Source organism: Corvus moneduloides, chromosome 7, assembly GCF_009650955.1.
Source record: "Corvus moneduloides isolate bCorMon1 chromosome 7, bCorMon1.pri, whole genome shotgun sequence".
Classification (NCBI taxonomy): Eukaryota; Metazoa; Chordata; class Aves; order Passeriformes; family Corvidae; genus Corvus; species Corvus moneduloides.
In genome coordinates this window covers 14,755,961-14,770,965 of record NC_045482.1, presented here as the reverse complement: position 1 = coordinate 14,770,965, position 15,005 = coordinate 14,755,961, and the positions used below count along the sequence as shown (strand labels likewise).

The 15,005-nt window shown below is 36.6% G+C and overlaps 1 protein-coding gene across 3 annotated transcripts in view; it reads right to left on the bottom strand.

Annotated features, from left to right (window-relative positions):
- PDE1A (phosphodiesterase 1A) overlaps positions 1-15,005 on the bottom strand; it is a 181,003-nt gene that overhangs the window by 139,167 nt on the left and 26,831 nt on the right. The window contains exons 1-2 of one of the 3 annotated variants that reach the window (XM_032114163.1): positions 14,269-14,286; positions 13,447-13,560 (exon numbers count right to left, since the gene is read on the bottom strand). In XM_032114163.1, coding sequence (XP_031970054.1) covers positions 13,447-13,550 — 104 coding nt within the window. In that variant the 5' untranslated portion in view covers positions 13,551-13,560; positions 14,269-14,286. Of the gene's footprint in view, positions 1-13,446; positions 13,561-13,786; positions 14,226-14,268; positions 14,287-15,005 lie in introns of those variants that run through there. The other 2 variants (XM_032114161.1, XM_032114162.1) reach the window with 2 other exon arrangements.

The following is a 15,005-nucleotide window of genomic DNA, read 5'->3' as shown; positions in this document are numbered from 1 at the left end:
GAGTGTGGCAAAAATCCAAAATCAGAGCAATAAATAGCAAATTCAGTGCAATCTGTTTCTGCGTTACTACTATAGCTGCAGCCAAGTGGTAGACAAAGGGAGGTAAACATGTTTCTTTCCCTTGGGAGAAGGGGGGAAAAAAAAAGAGAAGATTCAGGGAATTATTCTTGTTCTATCAAGTGATTTGTTCATTTAGCAATTAAGAAAATGAGAATCATACCCAGTAAGAATTAACTCTGAAAATTATAACATGCTTGACATAGCCCAGTGTTCATAAAAAGGAATTACCAATAAACCTTAGCCAAATTCCACTGCATCCATGAAATACTGCGCTCTTTTGTCACAATAAAGTAAATCTGGTTTGAGGTCTCATTTATTGTGTTGTAATTCAATAGTGTCCAATTATACTGGTTTAAGTGAGACCAGAACTAGGCTAATTTTATTTGATTATTGACTGGATTGAGAAATCACAGGCTCAAGTTCTATGGTCTATGCTCTATAGGCACAACTGTATTATCTTTGCAATGCCTCAAAAACTAATACATATCTTTTATATTCTTCATTCAAAACCTCCAAACCTCTTTCATGCTGTTCACTTCAGAAAAATCTGTAGTAAAAAACACATTGTACTTGAAAGAAAAAAATTGATTGTTGGATCTTGATATTTTCTTACATCTCTGAAGTGCAGTCACCACAAAGCCCCAGTACAGCCAGGAACTGGAGTGCATTTAAATATTATTAGATCATAATGGACTGAATAAAAGCAGATGACTGAGCAAATAGAGCCCGTAACTGGGCCATGAAGTACTTCTTGCTGAGATTCAAAATTACATTATGCAGCAGCCCTTTTGTGAAAATCATCAACTAATTTTCAGAAGTGAAGCATCATATAGAGATTTTTGTAATCATGCCCATATAGGAAGCTGGAATTGATCCCATGCATATGGTACTCTGCCAACTTCAGTAAGGCATGGGTGCCAGCTAAAGACAGATTTAATATAGCTTGTACAATGTAGAAAAATTTCAGTTCCATGCCAGAAGTATCATCATAATGAGAATCATTGTCAAATGATAAGAATGCATTTTAGTGTGAGAAATCACATCTCTTGTCACTTTACATTGCCGTTATAGAGCTTTACACAATACTTTTTGAGTCTATTTCAATTCAGGCACCATATGTAAAGCTGCATTACCGTTTGTCATTACTGCGAATGAAAATAATACAGTTAATCTCTAAAACTATGAATTCTACCTTTTCCTTGAGATTCTTCCCCTCAAAATCTTCCTCTGCTAAAGCTAATGTATAAATTGAAGCATAAAGTTCCATTCTATTCCCTTGATCATTCACACAAAAGGTGCATCTGAGATTGCATTTGATATATAAAAGTTGAAAAGTATTTAAAAATCAAATTCTGCTAATAACCATGTTTCCCCAAATAGTAACATGAGTCAAGAATCCCGCAACTTCTGAGTCCTCTCTTAAACCAACAAGATGATTTTAGCATTGACCTGATGATGAAAATATTCTGAACTTTTAAAGTAAAAAGTCTTAGGTAAAACTCATAGGAAATTATATATTTTCATTAACTCATTCTCAACTCTACATTTTGCTGTGATTTTCTACATGAACATAAGGATATTTTTATATTACAAACATGACATTTTGGATGCAGCTCTGTCTTTCAGAGAAGAAGATGAGCGCAATACTAGAAGGCTAAATATGACCTCATACTGAGACAAGGTTGACTGTCTCTTATATTCAGAATTTATCTGGTCAAAGCTGATTGAAAGTCAGACAGAAAAATAGATGACAGAGCTGGCTCCATATGGTTTATATCCATCTGAGCCAACTATTTTTTTCAGGAATAGATAATATTAAAATCTTAGGGCATGTTTGTTCCTGTTAAAGAATTAAATCAAAGTAAGATTTTTCTCTAAGAATTCTAATATCATACTTATTTTTTCTTTTTATATTATATCAGTAGACATACTGACAAAGTTGTATTAAATCAATCATGATTTAGTCTTCTAAAAAGCTCTACATGCTTAAACACATACTTTGGTTTGGGCTCTAAGAGTGATACAAGCAAGTCAAAGTTTGGATTGAGCTATAAACTCTCACAAATCCCTCATAATCTTTTGGGATGCTCATATCCTGTGTTTACCTCATATCCAGCCTAAAAACAGACTTGCAGTTGTTGTACAATCACATTCAAACCATTTTGTCCCTATCTGCTATGAAGGCAAACCATTTTTCTTCTCGCTAGTGTTCACTTTCATACAGCATATGAACCACATTCAATACATCAATGGTAAAGGAAAAGGGAAATGTTTGATATATTAAACTAGAATTAAGGATCATAAGGCCTAGGCCCTAAGTGTTCATGAGTTGTCCATTTGGCATTCTTAGAAATGCAATTTCTCTTTCATGGAAATATATTACCAATTTTTTATTTCTTTCTAAAAAGTCGCTAAGTATGCATCAAGCTTTTTTTAATTACAAAGCCAGGAATACAATTACCCGTATAAGTTTATTGAAACAAAATGTTTTAACACTTTCATGCCTTGTTACTTCTAAACATTACATGTTTAAACTTTTCTGGAACAGCAGGGATTTTCTAGCAACCAAGTGGAGAGGGAACCCCTTTTCAATGTGTAGCTCACACAAAGTAGAAAATGGCTAACTGAACTACCCAAGAAAACAACTGAAAATAGAATTAAATATTTCTCTCTTGGAGGCAAAGCTTTCTCACAATGATCACCGGACTATTTACATGTGTATGGTATTACCATTCTTCATTTTGATGTGTCTTTGACAATTATTTTCTAATATTTTAGAGAAACAAACAGTATTAAATCAATCTGCTTAGAAAGAAACTTCAAAATCAAAAGGTCAAGATAAGCCAAATTTTCTATTTACCACATTTTAGGTTAAGAACAAAATTTACACCAATCAGATCCAGTAGAGATAAACTTATTTTGAAGAGTATATTTTTTTTCACTCCTTTTACATATACACTCACCACTCTAATACTGTCTATTATTCAATGATTACAGTTTTCCTTCCAGAGGCAAGTGTACTATTTCACTCCATGAATCAAGATAGTTAGGCAGTTTTGAGGAGTCTTCAGGACAGAAATATCAAGGAAGAACTCAACACTTTCCAGCAGAATATAATAGTGTGCCATATATATAATGTGTTAGAGGCACAAAATACATGCATTAAATTAAGAGATGGAGACAAATTGCAAATACAGGTAAAGTAATTTGAAGTCTCATATTTGTTCCAATTATTTAGAATGAAGACCCATCATGCCTGTTCAAGGAAGCTGTAATACTAAAATAGGGATTCCTTGTCAAAGCAGAATATGGCAGGGAAAAGGCTATCTCTGTCTTACTCCCATTGGCTGTTACAGGATTATCCCATAAACCTGGTCTGTAAACTTGAACTGGATTATGGCTCCTGAGGGCATCTTGGTAGCTATTGAAACATAAAACATCCTCTGATACTTCAGCAGTTTTCTGTGAAAGAGAAATATCCTATTTTCAATTACCTATAAAATCCAAGGTCTTTCTAGTTAAGTTGAAAATACCTAAATCAGAGTTTGCCAGCAATTTTCTAATTGAACTTCTTCAATGGAAAGTTTCAGATTTCATGGACATCTTACTTTGCTGATAAAACTATATCTATCTCAGAGATTTCCTGACTATAGGTAACTATTCCTCTGGGTTGCTCAGAGCTGTGTTCCCAGGTCATCTTTGGCAGCAGAGGGACTAGGACAAGCATCTTTCAAATAATCAGGTAGCTGCCACTTCAGTTTAAGGGTTTGGAAGTAGAAAAGTCAGAAAGAGATACTTATTCAAATTTTTTAAAAGGCAGTTCAGAACACTCATTCTTCTGATTTTTTAATCTTGGTGACCTTTTTCAAGGTTTTTTTATATAACCTTCTGAGCAGGAATTCTGCATTCCAACCCACCCTAATGGAAATTATTGCCAAAGATGTAATACTTTTTGCAGTGCAGTTGCCTGTGCATCAGAAAAACACACACTGAAGATAAAAAGGAGCCATCAAAAGGGACAACAATTTGCAGCTCCAGCAAATTGCAAATGCATTTCTGCCAAACAGGTATCTGAGTTATCTTAAGCGAATGTATTTGAGGTTAGGAAATCCAGTGATATCAAAAAAAATCTACAGTTTAGAAGAAAAAACCTCAAAACTTTATCAAGCCTTTAGTAAAATGGCAAAAGAAAGCTAAAGAATTAAACTAAGTGGTGTCCAAGGTATTGCAAAATAAAAACGAAACCAAAAAAAAACCTAAACTATTCAAAACCAAATAAATAAATAAACTATTCAAAACACAATAAATAAAAATACAAAACATATAACTGCAGGTAAGCATGGTGTTAGATGTTAATTCTTCAATAAATTCTGCAGACAACACAGAAGGAAAAAAAAAAAACTTATTTAATTTCAAATTTCCCAGGCAGAACAGTTCTGTATTGTAGAAGAACAGAAGAAAGAAGTAAATTCTACCCAGCAGTTTGTTCTTTACTCTCTTTCTGGCATAAATTACACTAACAGTGAACTATTCAAATATAACTGCCTCCAAACACTGTTTATCAGAGAAATTCACAACAATTAAATGTCTCCATAATATTTATGGAGGCTACTTGTTTTCCTGGGGCGCCAAAAGTCTGGGGAATGGTTGGGTCAAACAAACTGTAGCCAATGTCAAACAATAGATAATGGAGCATAAGCACTTGTACAGACAAACATCTTCCTTGAGATCGCTTCCTGTTAAATAACACTACTTCAAATAATATCTGCATTATGCTTGGAAGGTTAAACGGCTGGAATTCAACAGTCTCTTACTCTGGAAAACTTATTAAATACAAGCAACAAAATCATGCAAAAATGCTAAATGACAGTGATTACAAACACGAGATCAGCAAAGAAGACAAGAAAAAGCACTTCTTTTTTTTTAACATTGGAGTGATATTTCTAGAACTACTAATTCTGGGAAAAGCAAAACTTTAATATACATGTTATTTTAATGTTCTCCAGTAGATGATACCTCAAGGTATACTGGCTTTTCTGGAACATCTAAAATCAGATGTATTTGCCTAAATTGTCAGAGACAAGCAACTTAGGAATACTTTTTGTCATTTCACGACACTGACTCAAATGAACATACTTCTCTTACTCATTCAAAATAAGCCATTCCAAATCTCATTACAGTCCAGCTTCATGTAGAGACCGTAAACAGTACAATTGCAGCTAATGAGTACTCATTCTCAGGGCATTCACTTCAAGAAGAATAAAAATTTTAATAAAGCACTCTTCAGCTGGTTTTTTTGATTTGCAGATTCACGCGATATCGCCAGTGGTGGAGAAGAGCTTTATAGAGCCAAGGCAAACAACAGGCTCAGGGGGGCTTAGGAAACAGTTCTGTAACTGCTAGTTATGGATTACCAGGCAGCACTTCACTGATTCAGCTGAGGTGCAAATAAATGATTACAATTGTCCTGAATTAGCCCGAGTACCCAACACGGATGTTTATACTGGCCTTCTTTCAGGCCAGCTATTTGTAGGCTGCAAAAGCACAGATGTTATCTGTGCATCATAACTCTGGAGTGATGTGGGCCATACTGGATCCTCATAAAACCTGCTAGTTTAAAGTTAGCCTTTCAAAAATACCAGAACAAAATTGAACCTGCAGAAGAAGCTCATATTGGATCAACATTTTCTCTCATGTTTTGATACAATACTAAGCACCCTAGTACTGGATTTACAATACCACAGAATCAAGGACTTAAAATGTGACAGATTCAAGACCATAATTGTTTTCTTAGCGAGCTGCTCAAGTAGGACCACCTCCTTTAACTTCAGGTATTTGTGCCCTCAGACAACTTTCTCCATTGTAAGGATGCAACTAGGATGAAAACACAGAGGGAATCCAACCTAGGAACCGATAAAGTTTAAGTTTATAATAAGGGTTTAGAAAAAAAAAGTTATTACTATTTTTACCACAGAAGAAAGAAGAAATCCCTGGGTGGTGTCAAAACCAGTCACACTAGAACGGGTAAAATAAAAGCATGGAGGCAGCAATGAGAATTGGGAAGCAAGAATGTATAGTGGGAGACAACTTAATCCACAGTACCTGCAGAAAAAGGTCACCTTTTAGGGATAATGCATCTGAAAAACTCACTCCACTCACAGAAAACCACTTTGGAAACCACGTTTCTAGCAGAATCCACAGGAATAAATACAATATCATGTTAACAGTATTTGACTTCACAAATGAAATTACATATGCTGGCCAACAGTCAGAATCACACAAGCTTTTAGGAGCAAGTCACACACTCCTTTAAAATCACTATTCCTTGCATATATGTATTCAGGAAATGTGTCTATACAGTGAGCAGCTGCAGCCTTTAACAGAAACTGAATGTAGCAGTTCTTTACAAGTCTAAGCAGTTTTGTAAAAGAAAAGAGAGGTCGGGGAGAATGCTGGCTTCTTCAGTCTGCAGCACTGCCTGACTAATTGCAAAGCTTTATGGACTGTGAAAACTGAGTCACTTCATTGTCAGCTGTAACTTTATAAGTGATGTACTCAATTTCTGTTTAGCTTCCCTCAACCACAGCAGAGTGCAATTTTCTCTCCTTTTAGTCACAACTGCTCAGTTTTCCCCATCTCCCTAGTAAAATGAAAGGATTTACTTTGTATTAAGTTCTGACTACCTCTGTAGATCCTCTTTATGAGGTCTTGTTTCAAAAGTTCCACAAATTGCATTGGTGACCTCAAGTATGTCATGAAATTGTGTGGGAAGGCAGTAAAGGAAAAACAAAAATCGAAATACCTGCTGTTGCCAGAGTAAGAACTCTGTCACTGTGCAGTTTGCGAGCCAAGCTCAGCCCATTTGGTCCTTAGTCGGTTGATTAGTTGTTTATTTTCCTTCCCTTTGGAAGGCTTTGAATGTCTGGAGGGGGTTTTTGACAAAAATAAACCTTTCATGTTAGATACAATACAGTAGTGCTGGAGGACTCGCTGCCATAGTAGATCTTACACCTTTTTTGCAGTCTAAGTCATCACATAGTCTCCAGTAAATGGCAGCAGAAATAATGGCAGCAGAAATAATTGCAACTGTTTTGTTCTAGCCCTCCTCCAGAGATGATACCAGGAGTAGGCCAGATCAGATGGCAAACACAAACAAAATGGTACAGTACTAAATGGGTTCACTCCTAAGCGATTATTTTGACATCTTACAGGAAAAATTCTGTCAGGCAAAATTTTGATAAACCTGAGGTTATGTTTCTCTTTCAGATGTATGAAGTGAATGCCTATTTTTATTATAACTTCCACTAGTAACTATGTAATTTCAGTATTTAGGCATTTGCATTTTTCTAGCTCCATATAATTAGCAAGACAAAAGGCTTTTTCTCTCCTATCCAGATATTTTGACTTCACTCTGTTGTGGAGGTGGAGCAGAACCTGAGAGTAACGTGTGGGAGGGCCATATGAACTCTGAGGCTTTGACCCACAGCTCTGAGAAACTGCGGCAGGCTTCAACGTGCAACAGCTAAATTGGAGAATGAAGGTTTTGAAGAAACATTTGTAACAATTGCTCAGCGTGCACGGCAGTCAAGGACCCCTGCACAAGGAGCCGGCAGGAGTTCAAAATGAGAGGAAAGTAATTATTTGTGTAGTCAATTATATAAAATCTCTTTCTAAGCAGAGAACTGAATAGAACACTTATAAGGTAAATAGCTATAAAAAGTACCTTTTAGAAAAACTTAGAATGTTGCGTGTAGCATAACTAGAGTCAGACACCTAAGCTAAACAAAAATACAGACTATAGAAACTTAAGACTTCATTTAATTGCGGTTTAGTAGTCAGCTTCAAAAAATGTTATCTTTAATCTCATTTCCATTGTCTTTAGATATAATATTTAATTTTAATTGGACACATATGTGAGGGGTGTATGAACATATTGTTTTAAAGCTCTAATAGGGAATCTCAGTATTCTATTGTATTATTTGGGGACTGTGACACATGTAAACATGTGGCTACTGTTCTTACTGGTATCACAGACAGATTATGGTTTGTGCACCACTTCCTCAATTTGCAATCATTTCTAGCACAGCTTTCTATAAGCACAGCAATTCACCTACCCACAGTAAATTTGAGGACTAGCATTTATTCTAATCCATCGACAGCATAGGTACATGCCAGAAATCGCAGAAAAAAATTAGTATAAACCTTAAAATTAATTCTATGCCTATTATCTATATGATAATAATGGAAATATCTTTCTAACAGTAAAATAATATGACTGGATAAAAGAGTTCTCTAAATTGCTAGTGCTAAATAGCTAAAAATCTAGACTTATTGAAAATCTGAAATTTATCATATTATACATTTAATTAGATACATACTTATAAGCTACGAAGTTATAATTATAATTGTTTACCTGACTACTCAGGTGACAGACTTTGGTTTCAAAAGCAAAAGAAACTGTTCACAATTTATAATGAAACTATTCTTACTGTAATTATAGCATTAATGAGATGCATATCAATCAACAGGTACATCATCATATACCTTCCATTTTCTGTTCAGAGCATTTCTGAAAGCAACTTCAATTTTACTTAAAGTCCCCTTAGAAATACCTGTCATTTTGATTACTTTTAAGAGCTTATGACTTTATAGGAAAGCTTTCACATTACAAGAAAGTAAAAATAGGCAACATTACAAGTAAAAACTACTTGAACTCTATACCCGTTTGTTCCTGATGTAGTTAGCACTAAGTGACAAACTGTCTTGCTACTTTTTACCATAGGTATCCCACCTGTAATTCTACCTCTTTTCCTCTTTTTGTTTGTTCAGTACTCACAAAATTTATAAATCTTTACATCACAATATGTTACGTTTTGGTAATCTCTTCAGTTAAGCTTTACTGAACTACCAAAATGAGGCAAATAGAGCATAGAAATAAGGGCAACAAGCAAAGAGGAAATACAGCATAAAATAAAACGTAAACAAGCAACTCGGAAAAAGAAAGGAAAGACCTCTTTGTCATATCTGGTTCTGGAAACTGTTCTATCACTCTTCCACCAGTATCCATGCACCCAAAGAACAAGTGACTTTTCCCTAAATAAAATTACCCATTCTGGTCGAGTTTAGACCTAATTTGGCTGCTAATATGGATTCTATTCAATGCCTTTAAAAGAATTCTATCTTCTGATAATTCAGCAGGTACACAGGAAGCCATTTTTCTACTTTCTTTGACATCAAGCCAAATTTCCCCAAATCAGTGACTAAGGCCCCTTTTTGTCTCTACAAAATGTGTATGCATGCAATTTATCACTGCAGCATTGCAGGATAAACAAACTGGGTCTACATGTCAGTCCCTTTTAGTGTCTAAAACACTTCAGGCCCTCCTTCCCGCAGAAATCGGGGTCTCTTATGTTGAATGGGGGGGGGGAAAGAAAGCGAAGAAGGTAAGGAAAGAGGCTTATGACTGTTTTTCCAATCCCTTTTGCCATACAAGTTAACACAAATTCGTTTTAACCAGTGATAGCAATAACCCATTCTCATTTTAAAGCAGTAACAATTTTATAAAGTAGTCTATAATAACCACATGTGAATTTCAAGTCCCCAAATTCTTGGAACCTTAGACTTCAACTTTTTCCACTCAGAGATTTTTTTGGCCAATTAAGAGACAATTCTAGCAAATATGTGTATCTATGAAAAATCAAGTTATTTACTCACTGATGAACTCAAAGGAAATTCAAAGAAAGAAAACCTACCCTAATACTATGTCCAGCAGTGATGAGTATAGTAGAAGCTACTTGCAAAGAAGATGTCTAAGATGCCTACTTGCAAAATAAAATAAGATGGTGAGGGGGAGACGTGTGACTGTTCTGCGTTGACATTGAGTGAAGTGGCAAACAGACAAAATAGACCATAAACAGACAGCACACAATTTCACACAGTGAGGAACAACACGGAGTTAAGTCATGTCTACATGCAGATTAAGGAGAATACCAAACACTGCAAGGCTGGTAAGCATAAAGACCTCTGCTTTAAACCTGGTTCTCTGCATTCCAAATCAAAATGCTTTTAAAATGCTGCTTTTCTTTCTGAGCTCCCTACGATGCTCTATCAGCACCTGAAGACAAACTCTCCTGGGCAACAAATCATCTGGATTTATTGACACCATAATACATTTAAGCTGGAGACTTATTCACTGTCTAAAGTAAGATTCCATCCAATAGAGAATGAAAGGTTGAGGAAGAAAAGGTGTAATCAGTGCCATTAAGCAGCCTGAGAAGGAGCCCCTTGGCTGGGCTGTGACAAGATGTTTTTTGAAGTGGAAGGTATACAACACTCCCCTTCAGTCAGGCAGCTGGAATTCCTGCAGTGGCTTGAATGGCTTTTGTTTTTATTCTTCTGCATAACAGGGAATTATAAAAGCCACACTATTATATGAGTTATTTAGCTGTCCCTTGTTGTTTTTGCTTTCTCCACGAACTACAAAACATCAGAAGCTTGCATTCTGCATACTGAAAACACCTTAATTCAAAAACGAGAAGATACAGTCAAGACAGAAATTTACACGACTAATTTTCACAGGCCTTGTTTCACTGAGCTTGTGTTTTATACATTCAGGCATCAATAAAATCAGCACCAATGTTAAGGATCAAGTTATGTAGTTCAAATTAATATCTTCTCTGCCAGATAATGTCCTTGGTTGCAGCACTGCTGCAATTCCAGTGTAAGGAAAACAGAGTGGGATTTTTACTAGCCATACAGAAGGACTGGTTGTAAAGCACCATGAACCAAATAAAAGTTATAAATCATTTTAATTTTATTCAAAACATCCCAGCCTTTATTGCAACACTAGATTAGCAAGATCTATTAAAGCCTATAGAATAGAAAACCTGTAAAAAGGCCTTTTCTTTCAAGCTTCCACAGTAGACAGCTTTTCTTATTGGGCATTCAAATAAGGATTTTCATTTAGCTTTAAGCACATACAACTCACCTATCTTCTAGAATACTCTCTATTTCACAAAAATGAATGATAGAAACAATGAGCCAACAACAAAAATACCCCAAGACATATGAGGTTAAATGGAATTCTGCTGCCAAATCCATAATTAAAATTCTATTATGAAAAAAATCTGAAATGCTAACAGAAAATTGAAGCTAATTTTAAGGGTCTATTGTACAGCTTTTGAACACTATCCAGATAGCTATCTAAATGAAATCTGATGTTCTTTCAGAAATAATGACCTGCTTGCCAGAAGATAATCAGCACTCCCAACTGGCAAAATACAGTAAAACTGTGTTGAAATCACATGAAAATTAGGTAGGTCTGTGGACTCTATCAGCAAGAACAGATAATTCATAATTCAAACCATGAAGTCTTGACTTCAGTGTAAATACACCGCTGCACACTACTTTAAAAACTCCATAATTTGGCATCATACGTAGTTTCATTAACAGTTCCCACCCCTAAGATGAAACAATTCCCCTGACTGACAGTTTATAAAAGAATTCTTCCGAAGTCAGATTATCTGGCATCCCACTTATCTGTCCCTCTCCCCTACCACATACAAACATGCTTCTACTTTGATATCTCTTCATCAACAAAATGAATCCTTTTTCTTAATGATTGATGCTTATACTATAAAGTGAGCCTGGACATCTACTCTGAAACTTTCAACTCTTTGAAATTTCCCCATACAATATTCATAATATTGACTAGTCGGTGATTTCCAATTAACTAGTGAATAATTAAAATAAAACCATTGGTAAGTCTGAAAAACAGTCAGCTGAGCACATGTCTAATAATATAACCTGGCTTTTATAAGTACAAGTATTTTAGCATCATCTTGTCATAACAGTCATGAGGTTGACACCAACCTGTAAAAAGTGCATGGTTTCCAAACACTTAAGCTCCATTTGATATTGATACACCACAAACTCCAAATATCATTTTAACTACTCCTGGAGAACCATAAACCCTGTTTCCTGGAGCTGTTGTACTGAGTGTCACCAATGCTTAGTTATTTATGTTAGTTTGTTTAATGGTACCATTCCAGAGGCAGTTGAAAGGAAATGTTTCAACCCAAGAGCCTAGTGGTAACAGAGAACTTACCGAACAAACAAAAACAGCAGCTAAGACCCTACACAAATGGAAATCTGCACAAACTGGTGGAGGTCTCTGGTAGCAGAAACTCAGAGGTAAAATGTGTGACATCATCAAATAATCAAATTTCCTCTGCTGCATACACTCTGGAGTTTTTACGGGAACATTTTTCCCAAAGCGAATTATCTGAAACAGAGTGATGATAGGATGCAGAGCAAATATTCAAAAATATACCACAGAGAAGTTAAGATAAATCCCTGGCCACACCTGAAAAGTGACTTTACAATCAAGCAAAGCAATTTCTCTTAAAATAAAGCAGATGGTGGAAAGTCCCTTCCCCACAGCCAGTTTGAGTCTCTACCCAAGGCACAGAGGAAACAGGCAGTGCCATAGCCGGTGCATCTAATCCTCCACGCTTTAAATAACCTGTTTATCTTCAACAGCTGAGGCACTATATAGCATCTGTGGAATACCTTTAGAAACCCAGGATTACAAATCTTTCCAGCAAAAATACTACTGCGATTTCCTTGCTTCAACAAGTGTAACATGTATTTATTTGTAACATTCTGACATCAGCTTTCAGAGCAAAAACCTGGCAGTTACTTAAAAGAAGATGTTGAAGTTTGAAGGGTTTAGGACACACTGGAGTTTCTCTCTGACAGGTTGCAGATGTTTATTTACTGATCATTTGCACCAAAAGTCTACATGAAAATTGCATTTGAGAGGAGTGAATTAGACACAGCATGTACATAGTGGTCCCCTCAAATACTCCTTCAATCAGTTTCTAGCATTATTGAACACCAAAATAATTGACAAAAAACAGACGCAGCAACTTCCTAATAGCTAAGCACCTTTTAATATAGACTTCTTTACCTTCAGTCTTAAAGGCAAAGTATTAGTACTTCCTATAGAATTGCAATAATATACTTACCCATACATACTGACAGCAGTGATGAAACAGCTCCAGAAATGCTGATTCTGAAGATAACATTTACAAAATCATATCAGAGATATGGAAGTGCTAACTTGGAAGGACTTACCTGCATTTCAATTTGGATAACAACTCTCACTCATTATACATCTTTTAAATGAGATGAATGAACCTAACAGAGAGTCTGACATTAATCTAAGTACCCTGGTAAACGAGACCAATGTACTGTATTGTGAGAGCAAATACTATTCACAGCTTAAAGATAACTCTCCCGTTTGCTAATTAGACATTTTAACAAACAGAAGAAAATTATCTTTCCCAAGGAACAGAACAAAAGCCAAGGAGACAAGCTACTCACATTCCTTTGAGTCGTTGCCACATTTTCTCTGCATGTCCTCCTATTTGGTACTGTACAGAGGCGCTTTCCAGTTCCCGAGTTGTTTCTGTCGCTCGAGCCCCCATCGTTATTGTCCTACAGCGATACAGTTACAGTCAGGCTCAGCAGCAAGTAAAAGCAGTCCTTAGTCCGCTACACATTTCAGAAGATCCACGCATGTTAGACAGTAGCTGCTGTCATATCAAAACACATCAGAATTACAACAGCTGAGGGACGATCCTGCCTGAATTGCTATTCACTTTGACAGACAAATCCACTCTTCCCCCCCAAGCACAGAGCAAGTACACACAGCTCCTCTGACCTCACGAGTCTAATCCATATGGGAGAGCCAGCTAGTTATACTACTGACTGCTCAAGCTCCTTTCTCATGCACTTTTTCTGCTGTAGGAATACACACAGAAGCACAAAAGATTCCTTAAAATGGACTATAATTCATTGCCATGCAGAATAAATGTGAATGGCTTTAACAATCCAGAAGGAAAGAAAGGCTGGTTTCTGCTTTGCAGGTTGGAGAAACAGTCTGCAATACGAAAGCAGATGGTAGATGCCAGTATCAGCCACATCACCCTACAAAGAGTGTATGTTCAAATGCCAGAGATTTCCTCTCTTTAGTTGATCCTGAATTGTTTCTTATTGAATAAATATCTACCAGCCTCTCAATAAAAATATGACTGTACAAATGCTAAGTCAGTAGCAAAGACATGTCTAAATCCCTGCAGAAGAGAAATCAGTGAGCGCTACAGGTTGTTATTGAAGGAATATGCTGTAATGATGACTGTTCACCTTCTCCTAGCAACTCCACACAGTAGGTAACTGTCAATTTAAGTGGTGGAAAATGCAGCAGCTGCAAGACAGCCCGCTCCGCAGATCCTCCGGGACAGCAGCATGTGTGTGTCAAAATCTGATGCTGAACTGTGTGTGTCTGCCAGCAAAAAACAATTAAGTGCATACAAACAGCAAAAGGGTTGAGGACTAATCAGTATATGAGCCATGCAGCAGATTGCCTGCTCTGCCTTCCAAGTGCAAACCTGAGAACCTATCTGTACTGCCAAAGTCGGGGCTTGGAGAGGGCAAAGGAGAGGATTTCCTTACTGCTTGCTCAGTCACAGACTTGGGTTTGCAGAGTGCTTCTCCACTCTGAAAATAGCACCTGTCTTGTTTGCTGAGTAAAAATCTTCATTTCTGAAGCAGCAGCAAAACAATCAAATATACCCCAGACTTGCCTCAGTGATCATGTTTGTTTCAATAAGATTAAGAGCTGTGCAAGAAGCCAGGCAAGAGGAGCGCGCCAGGAGGGAGTACATGTGTCAGTTTTGTCAGCTACTGGTGCCACTGCCATTTGGGGAAAGGAGCTTTGGGTCCACATTGGAAAAGTGAGGATGAGCGTCCTCAGATGGTGACTGGAAGGAACCTAAGGGTAAGGGAGGCATATTTCAGTATGGCTTTAAGTAAACAGCTTTATCGGTGTTCAATTTTACAGTGAAGCGAAATGATGAGAGCTCCCATCTGATGCAATTGGC